This window comes from Sphaerodactylus townsendi, linkage group LG06, assembly GCF_021028975.2.
Source record: "Sphaerodactylus townsendi isolate TG3544 linkage group LG06, MPM_Stown_v2.3, whole genome shotgun sequence".
In the NCBI taxonomy this organism is placed as follows: domain Eukaryota; kingdom Metazoa; phylum Chordata; class Lepidosauria; order Squamata; family Sphaerodactylidae; genus Sphaerodactylus; species Sphaerodactylus townsendi.
In genome coordinates this window covers 119194634-119215608 of record NC_059430.1, presented here as the reverse complement: position 1 = coordinate 119215608, position 20975 = coordinate 119194634, and the positions used below count along the sequence as shown (strand labels likewise).

The window sequence follows — 20975 nt, the reverse complement described above, 5'->3', positions numbered from 1 at the left end:
TGTAGACTTCTCAGTTGGTGTTTATTGATTAAGTATGTTTTTGCTCATCCATAATGTTTGGCTCTAAAAGGAAAAGTGGAGGATTTTGTTGACATTCTTTCCACGCAAGAGTGTATCGCCTTTCTTCAGCTGCTGAAAAACAAGCTCGGCTGTTTTGCGCAATTCCCTCAGGAGCAAAGAGTTGATAACACCGAACTGACACATTTTTGGTGATTTGTGTATCACCCCAGATGACTGTGTCCTTGGTGAAAACAAGATTCCATTCAGTTTTAGGGATTTTATATTTCGTTCTAATTTCATTGAACAATCAGGAAAGCGCTGTTTGTCACTTCATCAAAGACATGAAGCGAATTAATAGGTAAGGTTTTTTTTTTCTTTTTCACTCAAAAGTTATCAAAACTTTTAAAATCAATTAGATATTATTCAGTTATTAGTTGACTACAGTCATACAAAGTTCTTGTTTGCAAGCATTTGCCACATTGGTTCTGGGGTTTTTTGTGTGTGTGGGGGGGGAGAGGATCTTAAATCTCTTTCAAATTCTTACAGAAGATAATCTGGAGTAAAAATTCCAACTGGAATTGCAAATGGAAATTAATGTCTATATATAGACACCAGGAAATTATGTGAATGTTAATGGACAATTACCAGTGGTACAAACTTGCCCTGACTTTAGAAAATCACATTCTCCAGTTAAGACTGGCTGGTGCATGAGGGTCCAAACCCCCAGCCCCTTGCATCTTAAGGCAATGACTAAAATTTGAAATTTCAGTAACCACTGAATTTTGAAATTTGAAATTACTGAAATTTGAAATCAAGCCTATGGGAAGATCTTCATAACTAATGAATAGAACTGCACATAGGTTTATTTTCAAATGCATATTATTTTAAAGGGTTTTTTTTTTAAAAAAACCCTGGAGAAAACCCATTGTAATGAACTTATCTATTTACTAAACCGTTCTGGGGGTGGGGGGATGACTAGTTCCCAGGAATTTAACGGTAGGGATTTGAACCTGGATCCCGTGCATACTAGTCAAACATTCTGACTACTGAACTTGAGTGCAAATATTTTCCTTTTAATCAGTTTTAGCACAGGTTGAAGAATTTGATGATTTAATACTTAACATTACTGGGCTTGAGCCACTTAAAAAGACACAGACTTTATCCTATTTGTAAAACAAATCTGAGGTCCTGTGTTAAGAGTACACGTTTCGGGATCTCTTATTTATCTTTCTATGTATGTATCTAGAAGTGCAAAATAAACAAAAATTCTCAATTTAAAAAGAGTTTTTAAAAAGAATATATGTTGCCTGGGTTATAATTTGTCTGCAACCATATGCGTTCCTGTTATGTGAACAAGTTCTTTCAGAGATCAGTTCAGGGCTATTTGGATATACTAATAACCTGTCTTAAAAAAAATCCATCCACATTGGGAGGGGGGGGGGGAATATATGTAGCAGTTTAAAAACCTGGATGAATGGGGGGGGGGGGGTTCCTGGATTTTACTCCAGTTCTGTAAGGGAAACATGTTTTGCGGCTGAGATCTTTATCTTTGGTTCAGATCCCCAATAAACATGCCTGATCCAATTGTTAGATCCAGTGGTGGAATTCAGCAGGTTCGCACCATTTCGGCAGAACCAGTTGTTAAAATGGTGCTCATAGACAACCAGTTGTTAAATTATTTGAAACCCACCACCGGAACTGGTTGTTAAATTATTTGAGTCTCACCACTGGTTAGATCTATCTGTGTCAAATTCTGGGATTGCAGGTTTGTGGTTTGGTCCATGAAAAAACAAAATCCCAAAACAACATTCAGTGTGACACCTTTCCACTGGAACCAAGCAAATATCTTGATGCAGTGAGAAAGTTTTTTAGTTCCACAGAATTCCTCACCATGTTGAATGTTCAGTATACACATAAACAGAGCCAGGGAAAGGAAAAGATGTTTCAGGCTATGATAGAATAGATAAGCTTGCAGACGTTTTTTAAAGGAGACGTTGTTTTCATTAGATTAGAAGGAGCTAAGAGGAAGAACCATCACGTTTTTTTAAAAAAAGCTCAATCCTACTTTCCTTTAAAACTAGGCATAAATCTTTGCCAAGAGATGGAAATTATACTTAGCTTTTTATACTTGGATGCAATTTGAATTCGGTTTTGTATCCAGCACTATTCTGATTAAATCCACAATATTCCCTGCTCTCCAAGCCTTTGACTGATGAAAATTCACCTTGCTAATTCTCTTGTGGTATTTTTTGCTTCTAATGAAAAGGTTACCACAATGCTGTGGTGCTGGAATCTGGCACATCTCTACATCATTAAGACTCGATCCTTCAGTCTCTGCTACAGAGATTCAGCAGCTGCCTAGAACAGTAACTCGCACAGAGACACAGGGATAGGTTAGGTTTTTCTGAGGGAGCGAGATCGTTTTTCCTCTTATGCTTCCAACAGAAACGTCAAGTTTTTGTTCTTAAGAGTGAATCCAGTTGTGATTCAGAAAAAGGGATATAGCTTGGTTACTGGAGATGTTTAAATGGGTTTGATCACTTGGAAAGGGAATGATTCTGGAATGTTGAGGGCAAACTTTGAATGGAATTAGGATCTACGTTTATTTATTACACAGGCCACCATGTGTCAAGTTGTTCTTCTCTTCATTACTCGTTAATATACTGGTGATGGTAGAAAGTGCTGTCAAACTGCAGCCAACTTATGATAACCCATAGGATTTTCAAGGCAAGAGATGTTCAGAGGTGGTTTGCCATTGCCTGTATCTAAGTAGAAGCCCTGAATTTCCTTGGTGGTCTTCCATCCAAATAGTACCCATGGCTGACCTTCTTATCTTCTGTGCTATTCGGGTCAGGGTTATAGAGTTTGGATTTATATCCCCCCTTTCTCTCCTATAGGAGACTCAAAGGGGCTTACAATCTCCTTGCCCTTCCCCCCTCACAACAAACACCCTGTGAGGTGGGTGGGGCAGAGAGAGCTCCGGAAAGCTGTGACTAGCCCAAGGTCACCCAACTGGCATGTATGGGAATGCACAGGCTAATCTGAATTCCCCAAATAAGCCTCCACAACTCAAGCGGCAGAGCTGGGTATCAAACCCTGTTCCTCCAGATTAGATACACGAGCTCTTAACCTCCTACGCCACTGCTGCTCCTCCTTATACTGGAGGATGTTGGGGTGAAATTTGACATTCTCTTCACCACATATTCTTATGGGGGATGTTTAATACCCCCATCCCATGCTGAATTGTGAACAGAACCTGGGGGCACCTCGGGGCTAAGACTGTTCACCTTTTACCATTTGCTTGGGGCCAAGGCTCTGTTTCGTAATCCTGGGCATTCACAATGTGATGTCATTGAGTGTTTGGGGGGGGGGGAACCCTCCCTCCAGCCCTGATACTGTGTGTTCAGTGACAGCGCGTCCCCTTCCAGGCAGCGCGGAGAGCTCCCTTGAGTTAACATATGGTCACCGCTGATAGCCACTCAGCAAAACTATTTGCTCACAGTCCAGAGCAGACAGTTTGTTTGGCGTTCCTCCACTTGCGCTCGCATCCTTGATGGGATTTGGTCAGGTGCCAGCTGACCTGGCTCCTCTCGGTCGCCTAAGCACAGACCCAAAGGCGCCAGGCAAAACACCTTTCTTTCCATGTACTCTGCCCAGCACCAGTGACCTTGGCAGCATCGGTCCTAGCTGGCCCTCAGAGCAAAGGAGAGGGGAAAGGTGCCATTATCAGGATCCAGATGATGCCATTCCAGTTGCTGCCTAAATAAGCACTATTTGTATTTATGGTGTCGTGAAATATTGCTTCGTTATAACTTTTTTTTGGTCTACGTTCATTACACACCGGAGAGGACCTTTTGGGTAAGATCTGCATGCTCAACTCATGCCTTGCACAACGACTGCAAGCCAAGAGCCAATTTTAACTTTTGGTTTTATTCATTTGAAAAAAAAAATCGTGTTTTATTGGCGTTGCAAATTGCCATGGACTTTTCAAGGAGACGGGCGACTGATCAATATTTATGAGTAAGTAAATAAACGTTCGGCTGGCAGCTTCGGTTGCTGGCGAGCATCTTAAGCTTGTTCGCGAGGCTAATTTCCATATACGTAGAAGGTTGTACACGATGCAGATCGACTCTTCAGTCATCACCGTAGCCTCAAGCACCCACCCATTGCTTCAACAAAGAAAGACAAGGAGCAGCAGTGGCGTAGCGGTTAAGAGCAAGTGTACTCTGATTGGGAAGAACCGGGTTTGATTCCCCGCTCTGCCGCCAGAGCTGTGGAGTCTTATCTGGGGAATTCAGATTAACCTGTACACTCCCACACATGCCAGCTGGGTGACCTTGGGCTAGTCACAGCTTCTCGGAGCTCTCTCAACCACACCTACCTCACAGGGTGTTTGTTGTGAGGGGGGGAAGGGCAAGGAGATTGTGAGCCCCTTTGAGTCTCCTGCAGGAGAGAAAGGGGGGATATAAATCCAAACTCCTCCTCCTCCTCCTCTTCTTCTTCTTCGACTCCACCGTGCTACCCCACAGGGGCAGACCAACTTGAAATTGTGCTCAAGTTGAGGGGCACACAGCAAAGGCCAAATGAGCTAAAGCTAAACCAACACTTAGCTCACTAGGGATCACAGCTGATGAAACTAGCAAGTCTAATCTGAAGAACTGGGTTTGATTCCCCACTCCTCCACACTAAGCCTGCTGGGTGACCTTGGGTTTGTGAAATTCTTTCAGCTCTCAGCTCCATCTACCTCACAAGGTGTCTGTTGTGAGGAGAGGGAGGGAAGGTGATTGTGAGATGCTTTGAGCCTCCTTAAGATAAAGAAAAGTGGGGTATAAAACCAACTCATCTTCTTTCTCCTCACAACAACTTTGTGAGGTAGGTTAGACTGAAAGTATGTGACTGGTGCCAAGTCACCCAATGAGCTTCCACAGTAAGATGCGGATTCAAACCTGAGCCTCCCAGAGCCTACTCTGAAGCTTTAACTCCTACACCATACTGGTTTCATAGGGTGGCTGCTGTTCAAGGGTAGAAATGAGCCAGGCCTAAGTGAGTCATGCAAGTCAGGTGGGATCAAATCTCCAGTGGTTGCTGTCAGATCTGACTCTGATGAATCTTCCCTCAATGGCAAAAAGCAACCCTGGAAAGGATCCCCCCTCTTTACTCACAGGAACCAAACCTTGGTGAATTGATTAGTTAAAGCTACAGGCACTCTTTTTATCATTTTGGGTTTTTTAAAACCCCAAAGATATACTTTGTAGATTTCAGATTTTTCTAAAAATTCTGGGGTGTTGCTGGGCCGGTTACAGCTCTTGGACTCTTGAGGTAGTTGATGCAGGTCCCCGGATCTACCATAGCTGACAAGGGGCCCAGTGAACCATGGAAAGTACCCATTTTACTTTGGAGAAAATTTAACCACCCCCCCACTGTATTTCTTGAGACTTCAGATTTTTCTGGATGAATGTGGCCCCAATCCATGTATTTAGGTATCCACAGATGGGGCCATGCTTGAGAGTTGATATACCAATGATTATTCACAAAGTTATTTAGAGAAATTAGTAAGGAGTATGGCCTAGGCTACTGTGTTTAGATTGCTGAAACTAGGGTCCTACCATGTACTTCCTGCATCATTCTGTTACATCGACTTATGCTTTGCTTCAGTCCTGTTTTTAGATTTCTGACTAGTTCTACACCCCTAACCCTATTGTACTGTTTATTGAACACCCCAGTTGGCTGATCGTTTTGACTCGCCCTGTGTAACCCATCTTGAGTCCAAATGAGGGAGACTCTAAATGATGTAAATAAATATAAGCTACTTTTGTGTATAACCAATTAGTGTATTTTCATCTAAAAGACACAGGAAGAAAAGAATCAATTAGTGAAGTACCTTTGTGTATCAGTTGTTGCCTCAGATTTCCAGTCACAAAATTCACATGTTTAGCATGTAGGTGGGAAAAGCTGGGGCTGTTCCCCAGGGCTGGAGCAAGGGGGAACGGTGCCCGGGGCACGCATGCGCCCTGCGACCCTGCCACACTGGTGTCTGCCCGGTGCATCATGCCCCCTATCCCCTTGGCGCTACGCCACTGCTGTTCCCACAATTATGGTTTCCACAACTTTGGAGGGTAGATTCCATGTCATTATGTCCCTGCAGAGGTGTCTCCCCTCACTGAATACCCCCCCCCCCCCAGTTTCTATGCCCAAATTTCTAGGAATTTCCCAACCCAGAGGTGACAACCTTACCTTCAACATATAGGAAATTCGGGGAGGGGGGATAATAGCACAGCAAATCAGAGACTGTTCACTTCCTGGCCAGGGGACGGGTCTTAGCAAGGGTTCCCACTAATGAGTGAATCCGTGGCTAGTAACAGGATTAATATCCAATCTTTGGTCATCACAGTTCTCAAATGTTGAAGTTGCCAATCTCCAGGAGAGACCTGGCTTTTCCCCAGAATTACAAGTGATCTTCAGACCACATAAGTCACCTCCCCTGGAAGAAAATGACAGTGAAAGTGAGCTTTATGACATCACATCCCTGCTGAGCACCCTTCCCAAACTTGGCCCTCCCTAGGCCCCTTCCGCACATGCAGAATAATGCACTTTCAATCCACTTTCACAATTGTTTGCAAGTGCATTTTGCTATTCTGCATAACTGAAAAGTGCATTGAAGGTGGACTGAAAGTGCATTATTCTGAATGTGCGGAAGGGGTCCTGGGCTCCCCCACCCAATACCCCGCTCCAAATCTCTGGGAATTTCCCAAGCCAGATTTCGCAACCAGTAGACCTTAGTCGGAGACAAGGGAAGAGAGACTGGGAAAGAAGAATGAAGAGGATGAAATAAAGAGACGTGAAATGATAGGGGCCGAGCTTAATGGGACCTACAATTACTTTTTCGGTCATCTGCAGATTGTCACGGTATACTCAGTATCGAATTCTGTTCTTCTGCAGATTTATGGTAGAAGCTAGTAAAAGAACAAATCAATGAGAAAACCTCCCTAACATTTATTGAAATAGTGGCATTTGGAGAACGTCTTTTGCTATAAATCAAAACTCAGGTCTGATTTTGAACATCTTTTGAGAATCAAGTAACTACAGGCCAAGTTTATCATGTCATCACGAAAACAGAGCTGCACCTGTCTAAACTTACTGATTTCACCAGCCTTACTCTGGAGTAACTTACTGATTTCACCAGCCTAACTCTGGAGTAACTTACTGATTTCACCAGCCTTACTCTGGAGCACAGAATTGTACATCTAGAACGTTATATATGCAACTTTGTTCAGGGGAAGCTGTATCAATTCAGTGACAGCAGCAGATGAGCGTTGCCAACCAATTAGGGAAAAAACCCGTCCTGGTTCACATGGGTCTCCCAACACATACTTAACCTACAACTATTAGCAGAAAAAACTTTTCTCTTACTGCGGAGATGAACATGACCGCAGGTTCTGAGGACCTTACGGCCCCTTACAAATACCATAACTTTGTTCTGCAGTTATTTCTTCTACCTGCATAACATTTATTCAATATTCAAGGTTGTTTTTTCATCCTTCACTTCCCAACTCCTTCCCCCATTAGCAGCAACTCACCTTAAAGCAGTGATGGCAAACCTATGGCACGGGTGCCAGAGGTGGCACTCAGAGCCCTCTCTGTGGGCACGCAAAGAGTTCATCATGTGGGGGGGGGGAAATCGCCCCCCCCCCCACATCTAGGCTGGCCTGGGCAGCTGGGTTCGATTATTAGCATCAAACCTAAGACCTAGTTTTGGGGAAGCAGTGTAGGTAACCCTGTTAAGCGCTGTTAAACCCCACTGATTTTCATGCAAAGAACTGAAGTGTGATCCTTTACCTGGGAGTGTGCTCGGTTGCTGGAAATGGGGCTTGCTTCTGAGTAAACCCTCCTAGGGTCGTGATTCACCCGTTCGAAGAGTTGCATGGTTGATTCTAAGCAAAGCTAATGACTACCACCAAGCTTACTCCCGAGTAATGTATGCCTCGGAGTCAACCATTTTTTCTAAACTAAAACCTCAGTATTCAGGTTAAATTGCCGTGTTGGCGCTTTGCGATAAGTGGGTTTTGGGTTGCAGTTTGGGCACTCGGTCTCAACAAGGTTCGCCATCACTGCCGTAAAGTAACCTGCAAGAATGCCATCAGGTTCAGGAGCAGAATTTAACTTATATTCCTTGTATGACTAGCAAGAGCATCCAAGTTGCACAGGGTGTTAAGATGGCTCCATCCCTAAAACGAGCCTGAAACCCCAATTGCTGGCAGGTCTCCTAAGTTTCACAGAAACACCCCCCCCCCCAAAACACACAACCAAACCCCAAGCTCCCCAAAGTGTGGGATCCCCAAGGAACTTCTCTTGAACCAGAACTCTTTGCAGCATAGCAAGAGCCGAGCTCCGTGTCTGCAAACAAGTCAGAGACGGTTGCGACACAAACCTTGTTTGCCCCCCTCAGTGTCTTCCCCCCCTCGCTCCTATCTGAATCCCAGACGGTGACAGCAAAGATCACAGGTTGCAGGTGGCGCCGGACACTGCAACGGACTGGCGACAGGCAGGCTGGCCAAACTGTTCGCAATAGGCCCCTGTCCTCTGGGCATTCTGTCCTGCTGCGCCCTTCCCGGCTTGTATGTGTGTGAGAGGGGATGCCCCCTTGTATGTTGTCAGGACGGCCCAAGGACACTATTACTACAGCTCTAAGTCCGGGAAGGAGGTGGGGATGCTGGAAGCTGGGCAGATGTGGAGGGATTGGAGGAATATTAAGAGGTCACATCCACCCTACTGATGGAGGGTCCCGTGGGGGAGAATCCTCTGATGGTCTTTTGTTATTTGTTTTTAAAAAGGCTTCAAGGAAGCATTAAACCTGGCAGGGAAAAACTTCCTCACAGAAGACTGGCTCTGCGTTCACACCTTGGTTCAGTATTGTAGCACTGTTTTCTGTGTGTGTGTAAAGTGCTATCTAGCCATAGATGACTTGCAGCAACCCTATAGGGGTTTCAAAGGAAAAGGAATTTGGAGGTGATTTGGTATTGCCTGCCTCTGCATGGGCTGCAAGAGTTCTGAGAGGACTGTGACTGGCCCAAGATCGCCTTTGCAGGCTTCATTCAAACCCGGTTCTTCAGATTAAAGTCCCGCTGCTCTTAATCATTACATAACGCTAGTTCTCAACAAGAGCTGAGTGGCCTAGTGGTTAAGTGCTTGCACTGCCACTCACGTGGTCAGGAGTTCGAGCCCCCTGTGGGTCAGATATCCTGGCAGCTGGCTCATGGCCAACTCAGCCATACATCCATCCATTCCTTGGTCGGTAAATGAGTACCTAGCACATAGCTAGGGGGTAAAGAATAGCCGGGGAAAGCAATGGCGAACTACCCCACAAAAACGGCTTTGCCTATGAAATCACTGCTTGCAGTGGTACCCCAGGGTCGAATACGACTGAAGGGGAAACTTTACCTTAAGTTCTCAACACTCTTTGACTTCAATCATTTGCAAGAGGATCAGTTTGTCTACATAAGAAAACCCTCTTGCAAACAGCTGCTTTACTGAACTGCTCAGCAAGGTGTGGAGGCCGACTGAAGCGTCTAGCCGTGGTTCTTGTAATTCTGGGGTGCCACTGTGAACTTCACCCTGAGTAAAATGCACTGGGTTGGTTTCCCAACGGCAAACTCTTAGTTTACCAATCCTGCAATAAAACGTTTCTTCAGACCTCTCGCCGAACCAACAATTGGCGATCTCCGATTGGCACTAACCGCTAGATCCTGATGTGTTGAATTTTTCCACACTAGGATATTACAACTAACCAAGGGCTCAATCAAAACATGGTTCTTCAGGATGTCTGAATGCAGTCCAGCGCACACGGTCAGGTTGAATAAGTAGACTTTGCAAAAAAAAAAAATGGAAACACCGATTTGAGTATCTTTCCAACCACAGTTAACCTTCACCCTAACCTATGCACGGATGAAGACCCTAACTCTGCAAACGGCAAACTTCCCTCACTACTCTGACACTCAAAAGCTTAAACTCTAAAAATCTGGTTGGTCTCTAAGATGCCACTGGGTTAGAGCCATAATGCTCGCCAGGTTTAATGTTATGCCTTCTGCCTTGTTACATGGCAGATTTAATAAGCAAGAAAAGGCTAAAAGATTGTGCCCATGTAATGATGGCTCAGTTGAATCTCTGGCCCACCAATTACTACACTGTCTCAGATTCAAGGAAATCAGATCCAAGTATGTGAATCTTACTCTTTTACATTTACCCGATCTCCCCGATTTAATTAGATTACACTACTTGTTGGACAATCCTGATCCTTTTCTCTGTATGATAGTGGCAGACTTTCTCCTGGAAATTATTAAACGCCAGTAGATTTCCTTCGACCTAACATTTATTTCCTGTATTGTATATGCTTTTTAATCCGTTTTTTTATTATTGTTGTACTGTTGTCTATGCCAATAAAGGCTTGCTTCTAAAAAAAAAAAACTGAGTTAGCTCCTCGCCATGCATATTGCAAGGAGGGGACAGGATCAGAGTGGAGGCAGATGCTTTCAGCAACACTTTGACAGCTGAGACAAGGAGAAGAAGAGTTTGGATTTATACCCTACCTTTCTCTCCTGCAAGGAGACTCAAGGTGGTCTACGAGCTCCTTTCCTTCCTGAAGCACAAAGGCTGCCGGGACCATCTTGTGCGACTGTGGATGTGTGGCAAGAGAGAGGTCCATTACTGGACCCAGCACTCAAAGTGGAACGTAGATGGAAATGTGGCAAGAACAGAGACAACATGGACTTTCCTTGCAAACTGGACTGCACAAGCCCACAAATGTAACAAATAATAAAATAATAACAAACCCCACTGATGACTGCCAAAAAGCCCTGAGCATCACGAACAATCCAAAGCTTATTTACAAGTAGGCTAAATCGTGTTATGCTTGGTTGGCACCCTACATGGTCTTTCCACCACCCTCCTAATTTGGACATCTTCAGGCAGGTTCACTGAGACCCACGGGATGGTCTTTCTCGTCACTGCCACATTGTAAAATTCTCCCTAGGCAAGGCTTCTGGATGAAAGAGAACCTTATTTTTCCAGAAGCTCTTCGGGCGGCATTTAGTGGTTCAGTCTTTGGCGTAATTTGAATCCATTTCATTATGTGACTGCAAACCTTCTTGAGGACTTCTAAGAGGAAGATTATTGGGTTTTTTTTAAAGATAAATCAAGTACAGAGAGATGTGACCACACTGAAGGTAGTTTTTCCCCTCTCCAATTCAACAGGAATCTGATCTCGAATTAAACCGGAGTTAAGAATCAACAAGATTCATGAGGGAATTTTCTTTGCCTACTTCAGACATCATGGAGAACTGACTTTGGATTGAAGGTTCTTTCTTAATGCACCGTGTGTGGGAAGCAACGATCGGTCCAACAACAGACTGGGTTTCTGCTTGTCACAAGCAAACTCCGGTTTACTTGTGATGTCTGAATTGGGCCCTAGGTCCTCACACTGCGAATCTGACCTCCTGCACTGCATCCAAAGGAATAGCACTTGCGGAAATCCTTCCCAATCCCCAAAATGATCACAAGTAACCGTATTATTTCTGTGCAGGTTTTTTTTTCCTCTTTTATATATAAACAGAATTATTTCCTACTTTCCAACAATCAAAATTCTTCAAGCCAACCCATATCTTCATTTGTGACAAAACCATTTTTTTTTTTTTTGCTTTTCTTTCCCGTGATTTTGAAATCTCTCCCCTTCCGCCTCGCAGTCACTGGAGTTAAAGCGGATCCCGACGATACAAATATTTCCACAATTCCAGCTGCAATCCTGTTTTTTTTCCGGGGGGGGGGGGGGGATCTGATATATAGATTTATGCATATATATAAAAAAACAAACCTAAGAAACTTGCTATATTACAATATTTGCCTAAGAGCCATTTTCGTCCTTAAAAAAAAATCTGCTTGAAAGGGAGGAAAGAGCATCCATCCCACCCCCAAATATAGGCAATTATTTCTTTTAAAAATGGATCGCGGGATTTTTTTTTTTTAAACCTGAAGTCCTAAAACACTGCTGAAGTTTAATTAAAAAAATTATATAATATCAAAAACACAACCAAAAATAATAATAATAAAGACACAAAGCATCCCTGTTGTCAATTCAATCCACCACTAAAATTTTCTCTAATTCGCTTGGGTTTCAGCTATCATACAAACAACGTACCTCTATACAAAAACCCGCCCCAAAACTAATTAAACAAAAACAAGAGAGAGGAGACAGAAGCAGGCTGGGAGATTGCTTTCCATTACAAAATCTGGGAAACCTGTGTGATAGCAGAGTGGTTTGAATTGGGGGGGCGGGGGGGGGGCACAATGAAGGACTCAGATTATTTTGACCTTTCTATTTCTGCAAAGGAACCCTCCGGGATTGCTTTATTAAGCATAAGGGGGGGTGAGGAGAAATTTCTTAACCCTTTCCCTGCTTCCGCTTTCTCGTGGGAAAACTGTCCTGGAACTGCTTTTACCCTCATTGTGGGGAAAAACAAATACAAGTACATCCATTTTTTTCCAAACTGGAGGAAAAGCAAACTTACACCTGTATTTCCCCCCCCCCCTCTGCTTAGAAGCAGTTTCTTCAAGTGAGAAGCTTAACAGGAGGAAAGGGTTAAAAGTCTGCCTTTACCTAGCCATTCTCCAGTTTAATAAAGCTGTCCTGGCACCTAAATTTGAAGAAGTTATATAAGGTGTTTAAGGTGGAAGAAACTGCTGTGTATTTGAGCCCTCAGAAGCACAATCCAGCAAAATCTACTTGAGAAGAAGAAGAAAAGGGCCAGACCAGGTTCACACATGCAGAGGAATGAGGTGGCATTGAGACAGCAGAAGGGAATGGGCTGCTTCAGATAAGTAGGGGAGAATTCCAATTCTTGGGTGTTGCCTTTGCATGAAAAACTCCCTGCAAGCAGAAAACAAACACGGCAGGTATGCTGTTCACTGGTTTTCTACTTGCAGGGAGAAGCATTCCAAAACACGGTCCTTCACGTGCGATCTCAAGTTGGGCAGCCTATTCTACTGCCTCGTTCTCCTGCTTCAGGCCTACCAGTCTCCACACACAACAGAATAAGATGGGCTTAAGACAAAAAGAATAGACTGCACCACTTGGTTGGAGGATCAGTTGCTGCTATGTTCACCTATGTCAAAAACTCCCTGAAATCTGGAAGCTAGCATAGGCAGTAAAGAAGGGGAAGAAGTATTGTCAAAGGCTTTCACGGCCGGAATCACTAGGATGTTGTGGGTTTTCGGGCCATGCAACCCGGAAAACCCACAACATCCTAAGGGGAAGCAGCTTTCTCACTGTGGTGCTAGCTTTCATCTGGCGCAGAATTCTTATGTGAAGACTGGAATTCTCCATTTGCAGTCTGCCATGCTGCTGTCCAACTGACCATCTCAGCACTGTGCCGATTCTCTCTCCTGCTGGCGTGAATGATGTCTCAGTCACAACCGACCAGTCCTGCCCGTGATGGAACAGTAGCTGAATTTTGCACAATAAAGGCTGCTTGCAGGCTAACACACAGGATGGACACAGCAGTGCCCCCGAGCCCTTGCACAAGCAGCGCTTGTTTTGCGCATGTGCGCCTCGCACAAGGGAAGCGAGTCACAGGTTGTGCCCGAGACCCTTCCTCGCCAAATTCACCCGCAAACTCCGAAAGGCCAGGGACAAGAGAAGATGCACCCGGATAGCTTGAATGGCTGAGTCTACCGGGACGTGTCCTCACCCCGGAGATCTAGCAGAGTAGGAATGGAAGTTGGCTAATCTGTGTTAAAAATCTACCGTAAAAAAAAAAACTGCAGCTTTTGCCTCTTTTATCTTAACATATCCTTAGGAAAGGATGAGAAAGGGGGCAGCGGGGAGAAAAAGTTAGGAAAGAAAAAGGACAAGGACGTTTGGAGGACCCTTTCACAAGAACAGGAGGGGCTGGACTGGTGTGGCTAATACGTCACATGGTCAGACTTTCTCCTCCCCTCCCCCAATTCTCCCCACCTCTCTAACATCCCCGCATCTGAGGGCTGAGATGAGGTTCGCTCGGAAGAGGGGGAAAGGGTCTCTTTGCGCTATACAAAAGGGACAGTCGAAGTGGAGGTTGTACTCCTGAATGGAGAGGCAGTGTGTGTGTGTGTGTGTGGGTGGGTGGGTTACTGCCCCGGGGTGTCTCCCATGATCTCGATCCCATGCTGCTGCAGCTGGGCTCTCAGAAGTGCATTTTCATTCTTCAGCTCTTCAATCTTGGGGGGATGGGGTGGAGAGAGAGAGAGGGAAAAAAGTTACAAGAGAGGTTAGCTATTGTTGCAAAGTCAAAGGCCTCCTTCTCTCTGAGGAGGCGTGTACCATTTCACAGGCTGCAGGTCAGGGGCCATAAATAAGCTACACTCGGATAGATCAGATCAATGGGCCACAATTGAGCTACACTTAGTTGGATCGGATGAGCAGGCCACAACTGAGCTACAACTTGTTGGATCAGATCAATGGACCACAACTGAGCTACATTTAGTTGGTTCGGATTAGTGGGCTACAACTGAGCTACAACTTGTTGGGTCAGATCAATGGTCCATAAGTGAGCTACACTTAGTTGGATTGGATCAGCAGGCCACAATTGAGTTACAACTCATTGGATTGCATCGACGAACCACAAGTGAGCTACACTTAGTTGGATCGGATCAGCAGGCCACAATTGAGCTACACTTAGTTGGATCAGATCAGTGGACCATAACTGAGCTACTCCTAGTCGGTCAGATCAACGGCCCACAATTGAGCTACACCTAGTTGGATCAGATCAGCCGACCACAATTGAGCTACACTTAGTTGGATCAGATCAATGGGCTACAATTGAGCTACACTTAGTTGGATCAGATCAGTGGGCCACAAGTAAGCTACACTTAGTCGGATCAACAGCATCACGTTTCCCCACAGCAGAAAACTTGATGCCCCTTGAAGACCTAAAAGCAAGGTACGGAGGCCAAAGCTACCCCTGCACTGCGCTCTCCAGGGGCTGACATTTAGAGCTACAGTGCTCCTGGATATAGAAGTTCTGTTTAGTCTCCATGACTATGGGTGGACCTTTTCCCTCTATCAACTTGGTCCACGTCACCACCCGTCAAGAGGATATGGCGCACGATTGCTAAGTGTACCTGCTGCCGTAGTAAGTCATTATCCATCTGCAGCCTCTCGGCTTCTTTGAAGGTCTCCTGCATGCGCTGGTTCGTCTGGCGCAGCTCCCGGATGTAGTCGCAGGCTTTGGAAAGGATGCCCCCTTTGCTCTGCGAGACGTGGAAAAAGTTGTCCTCAATCCCACAACAGCTCGGCTGCTGAGCCACAGCCCCGCCCTTCCCCCGCCACCCCGGGGGGGGGGGAATAGGTGCACTTTTCTCCTCCTGAGCAGAGACTGAGGAGGCACAAACCTACCCCTGAAGTCCCCGCAAGGCTACACGTCACACAGCTTCTGAGTGCTTGCAACTGAACCATGCTAAGCTGCCCACCGGACCCTGGAGTCCCTCCTACCAAGCTCTCCCTTCTGTTTTGCAATCTCCATGGACCACTTTTTTGCCACAGAGCCCTTATAACAAACCTGGGCATTATACGGCCCGCGGGCCACATCCGGCCCGCCGGATGACCCTGACTGGCCCCCCTGCCTTTTGGCCTGGCCCTCCACAATATTTTCTGTTTCTTATGCGGCCCCATAGAAAAAATAATTGCCCATCCCTGCCTTATAACAAAGCTTGCTGTCCAACAGGCCTGGCTACAACAAGGACGTGAGGAAAAACAGTAGCTGCAAACTCAGTGGGGGAAGGGCAGTGGGAAGGGAGTAGAGCCAGACCCTCGCTCTAGCTAAATTTTAAAAACTCCCTGAGCAAAGCCCTAAAAGATGAGCGAAACTCTCCACCTTCCTTCGGGCCATGGGAGAAAAACTACACGGGTCTGCTAATCCCTGGCCGCAGCCAGGCCTGCTCTCCACTATCCAGCCAGCCCCTGGCAACGACCCTCACCGCTCCCGTCTTGCTGTTGTCTGTATTGCAGTCTGGAATGATTTTTGACAGCTGGACGATCCAATTGTTGATCTTGTCCCGCCTCCTCCGCTCCACTAGGGACAAAGAGACGAGAGGTCACTGATTACGCAAAGCCCGGTGTCTGGTGGTAATGCTGTCCACGCTTGTAGAGGAAAGCGGTGCAACACGGCCGGTGAGGGATGGCAAACTTGGACCCTGGTTCAAATTTGAGTTCTGCCATCAAGCTCCCCGGGGGACTGTGGACTAGTCGCTCAATCTCAGCTCGGCCCACCTCGCAGTGTTGTTTTCAAGATAAGGAGGGGCCTGATGGGGAGAATCATACACATCACCCTGCTGAGCAATTTGAAAGAAAAACAGGGTAACAAAATAATAAAAATCAGCAATAGCCAGTGTTGGGGGTGATCAGGAATCGGTTACTTGGAACAATGCTTATGCCCCTTTTCAAAATCACCTCCATAAGCATCAAGGAAAAAGCAGGATATAAAACGGGCCAGGTGGAACTCAACACTGGGCGAAATCCACTGTCTGGATCCACAGCATCTCAAAATTTCCTGGAGCAAATGCAGGAGAAACATTTCTTATTCACATCTTTGGCGGTCCTCTCCGAAAGTTCCAGGACAAGATAAATACAGTACAATCCGAAACAGAGCAAGATTCACCCAAAGCTATTGAAGTCAACGAACTTTGAAAGCTTCACAGTCGATTAGGATAGCTGTCAGTTTCAATGTAAAAACTCTAAAGCTAAATTTTGGAAAAGCGAAGAATTCACACCTGCCATGACTATTGGCTGCATGATAAGATAAAGGGAATTAAAAACAACAACAACACAAGAGACGAAACAACAGAGCAAATTAAAGCTGTCCGACATTTCTTAGATAGTAGTAGCAGAAGAAGAATAGTAGTAGCAGTAGTATGGATTGAGTATGGATTTATATCCCCCCTTTCTCTCCTGTTAGGAGACTCAAAGGGGCTTACAATCTCCTTTCCCTTCCCCCCTCACAACAAACACCCTGTGAGGTAGGTGGGCCTGAGCGAGCTCCAAAGAATTGTGACTAATCCAAGGTCACCCAGCTGGCGTGCGTTGGAGTGCACAAGCTAATCTGAATTCCACAGCTCAAGTGGCAGAGCGGGGAATCAAACCCAGTTCTCCAGATTAGAATGCACCTGCTCTTAACCACTACACCAAGCTGTATAGAAAAAAGAGGCTCTGCTTGCGCACCTTCATTGTGCTGTGCTCTTCTCCTCTCATCTCGTGGCGTTCGTGTCCCGTCCATTTTCCTAGGTTTTCAAGAAAACAAAAAGGGTCACCCCCAAAGGCTCCTATTCACCCCCTTGAAGCAGGAAACAGCACAATCCCAATTTAAGTGAAAAAAGGTACAGGATGGGAAGATCCTAAATCTATTATTCCACCACCATCCTGAGGGGGAAGGGGTACTAAAAGGAGAGATGGGGTAATAATAGGATTTTGAGGTGCCCACTGAGGGCGGGGGGACTCCTGTAACCACCTCCATTGCTCCCCCCTAGTCCAGAGAGCAACAGGAGGAAAATGGGGAGGGAAGTGTTTTGATGGCACTGCTCCTGCAACACTCTAGGACAGTGGTGGTGAACCTTTGGCACTCCAGATGTTATGGACTACAATTCCCATCAGCCCCTGCCAGCATGGCCGATTGGCCATGCTACCCCCCCCCCCCCCCCCCCCCCCCACCCCCCACCCCCCCCCCCCCCCACCCCCCCCCCCCCCCACCCCCCCCCCCCCCCACCCCCCCCCCCCCCCACCCCCCCCCCCCCCCACCCCCCCCCCCCCCCACCCCCCCCCCCCCCCACCCCCCCCCCCCCCCACCCCCCCCCCCCCCCACCCCCCCCCCCCCCCACCCCCCCCCCCCCCCACCCCCCCCCCCCCCCACCCCCCCCCCCCCCCACCCCCCCCCCCCCCCACCCCCCCCCCCCCCCACCCCCCCCCCCCCCCACCCCCCCCCCCCCCCACCCCCCCCCCCCCCCACCCCCCCCCCCCCCCACCCCCCCCCCCCCCCACCCCCCCCCCCCCCCACCCCCCCCCCCCCCCACCCCCCCCCCCCCCCACCCCCCCCCCCCCCCACCCCCCCCCCCCCCCACCCCCCCCCCCCCCCACCCCCCCCCCCCCCCACCCCCCCCCCCCCCCACCCCCCCCCCCCCCCACCCCCCCCCCCCCCCACCCCCCCCCCCCCCCACCCCCCCCCCCCCCCACCCCCCCCCCCCCCCACCCCCCCCCCCCCCCACCCCCCCCCCCCCCCACCCCCCCCCCCCCCCACCCCCCCCCCCCCCCACCCCCCCCCCCCCCCACCCCCCCCCCCCCCCACCCCCCCCCCCCCCCACCCCCCCCCCCCCCCACCCCCCCCCCCCCCCACCCCCCCCCCCCCCCACCCCCCCCCCCCCCCACCCCCCCCCCCCCCCACCCCCCCCCCCCCCCACCCCCCCCCCCCCCCACCCCCCCCCCCCCCCACCCCCCCCCCCCCCCACCCCCCCCCCCCCCCACCCCCCCCCCCCCCCACCCCCCCCCCCCCCCACCCCCCCCCCCCCCCACCCCCCCCCCCCCCCACCCCCCCCCCCCCCCACCCCCCCCCCCCCCCACCCCCCCCCCCCCCCACCCCCCCCCCCCCCCACCCCCCCCCCCCCCCACCCCCCCCCCCCCCCACCCCCCCCCCCCCCCACCCCCCCCCCCCCCCACCCCCCCCCCCCCCCACCCCCCCCCCCCCCCACCCCCCCCCCCCCCCACCCCCCCCCCCCCCCACCCCCCCCCCCCCCCACCCCCCCCCCCCCCCACCCCCCCCCCCCCCCACCCCCCCCCCCCCCCACCCCCCCCCCCCCCCACCCCCCCCCCCCCCCACCCCCCCCCCCCCCCACCCCCCCCCCCCCCCACCCCCCCCCCCCCCCACCCCCCCCCCCCCCCACCCCCCCCCCCCCCCACCCCCCCCCCCCCCCACCCCCCCCCCCCCCCACCCCCCCCCCCCCCCACCCCCCCCCCCCCCCACCCCCCCCCCCCCCCACCCCCCCCCCCCCCCACCCCCCCCCCCCCCCACCCCCCCCCCCCCCCACCCCCCCCCCCCCCCACCCCCCCCCCCCCCCACCCCCCCCCCCCCCCACCCCCCCCCCCCCCCACCCCCCCCCCCCCCCACCCCCCCCCCCCCCCACCCCCCCCCCCCCCCACCCCCCCCCCCCCCCACCCCCCCCCCCCCCCACCCCCCCCCCCCCCCACCCCCCCCCCCCCCCACCCCCCCCCCCCCCCACCCCCCCCCCCCCCCACCCCCCCCCCCCCCCACCCCCCCCCCCCCCCACCCCCCCCCCCCCCCACCCCCCCCCCCCCCCACCCCCCCCCCCCCCCACCCCCCCCCCCCCCCACCCCCCCCCCCCCCCACCCCCCCCCCCCCCCACCCCCCCCCCCCCCCACCCCCCCCCCCCCCCACCCCCCCCCCCCCCCACCCCCCCCCCCCCCCACCCCCCCCCCCCCCCACCCCCCCCCCCCCCCACCCCCCCCCCCCCCCACCCCCCCCCCCCCCCACCCCCCCCCCCCCCCACCCCCCCCCCCCCCCACCCCCCCCCCCCCCCACCCCCCCCCCCCCCCACCCCCCCCCCCCCCCACCCCCCCCCCCCCCCACCCCCCCCCCCCCCCACCCCCCCCCCCCCCCACCCCCCCCCCCCCCCACCCCCCCCCCCCCCCACCCCCCCCCCCCCCCACCCCCCCCCCCCCCCACCCCCCCCCCCCCCCACCCCCCCCCCCCCCCACCCCCCCCCCCCCCCACCCCCCCCCCCCCCCACCCCCCCCCCCCCCCACCCCCCCCCCCCCCCACCCCCCCCCCCCCCCACCCCCCCCCCCCCCCACCCCCCCCCCCCCCCACCCCCCCCCCCCCCCACCCCCCCCCCCCCCCACCCCCCCCCCCCCCCACCCCCCCCCCCCCCCACCCCCCCCCCCCCCCACCCCCCCCCCCCCCCACCCCCCCCCCCCCCCACCCCCCCCCCCCCCCACCCCCCCCCCCCCCCACCCCCCCCCCCCCCCACCCCCCCCCCCCCCCACCCCCCCCCCCCCCCACCCCCCCCCCCCCCCACCCCCCCCCCCCCCCACCCCCCCCCCCCCCCACCCCCCCCCCCCCCCACCCCCCCCCCCCCCCACCCCCCCCCCCCCCCACCCCCCCCCCCCCCCACCCCCCCCCCCCCCCACCCCCCCCCCCCCCCACCCCCCCCCCCCCCCACCCCCCCCCCCCCCCACCCCCCCCCCCCCCCACCCCCCCCCCCCCCCACCCCCCCCCCCCCCCACCCCCCCCCCCCCCCACCCCCCCCCCCCCCCACCCCCCCCCCCCCCCACCCCCCCCCCCCCCCACCCCCCCCCCCCCCCACCCCCCCCCCCCCCCACCCCCCCCCCCCCCCACCCCCCCCCCCCCCCACCCCCCCCCCCCCCCACCCCCCCCCCCCCCCACCCCCCCCCCCCCCCACCCCCCCCCCCCCCCACCCCCCCCCCCCCCCACCCCCCCCCCCCCCCACCCCCCCCCCCCCCCACCCCCCCCCCCCCCCACCCCCCCCCCCCCCCACCCCCCCCCCCCCCCACCCCCCCCCCCCCCCACCCCCCCCCCCCCCCACCCCCCCCCCCCCCCACCCCCCCCCCCCCCCACCCCCCCCCCCCCCCACCCCCCCCCCCCCCCACCCCCCCCCCCCCCCACCCCCCCCCCCCCCCACCCCCCCCCCCCCCCACCCCCCCCCCCCCCCACCCCCCCCCCCCCCCACCCCCCCCCCCCCCCACCCCCCCCCCCCCCCACCCCCCCCCCCCCCCACCCCCCCCCCCCCCCACCCCCCCCCCCCCCCACCCCCCCCCCCCCCCACCCCCCCCCCCCCCCACCCCCCCCCCCCCCCACCCCCCCCCCCCCCCACCCCCCCCCCCCCCCACCCCCCCCCCCCCCCACCCCCCCCCCCCCCCACCCCCCCCC

The 20975-nt window shown here is 53.1% G+C and overlaps 1 protein-coding gene across 1 annotated transcript in view; it reads right to left on the bottom strand.

Annotated features, from left to right (window-relative positions):
* Positions 1-11561: 11561 nt before the first annotated feature.
* USF2 (upstream transcription factor 2, c-fos interacting) overlaps positions 11562-20975 on the bottom strand; it is a 38779-nt gene continuing 29365 nt past the window's right edge. The window contains exons 5-9 of the mRNA XM_048501664.1: positions 17437-17543; positions 17243-17301; positions 16003-16097; positions 15148-15276; positions 11562-14244 (exon numbers count right to left, since the gene is read on the bottom strand). Coding sequence (XP_048357621.1) covers positions 14155-14244; positions 15148-15276; positions 16003-16097; positions 17243-17301; positions 17437-17543 — 480 coding nt within the window. The 3' untranslated portion in view covers positions 11562-14154. The remainder of the gene's footprint in view (positions 14245-15147; positions 15277-16002; positions 16098-17242; positions 17302-17436; positions 17544-20975) is intronic.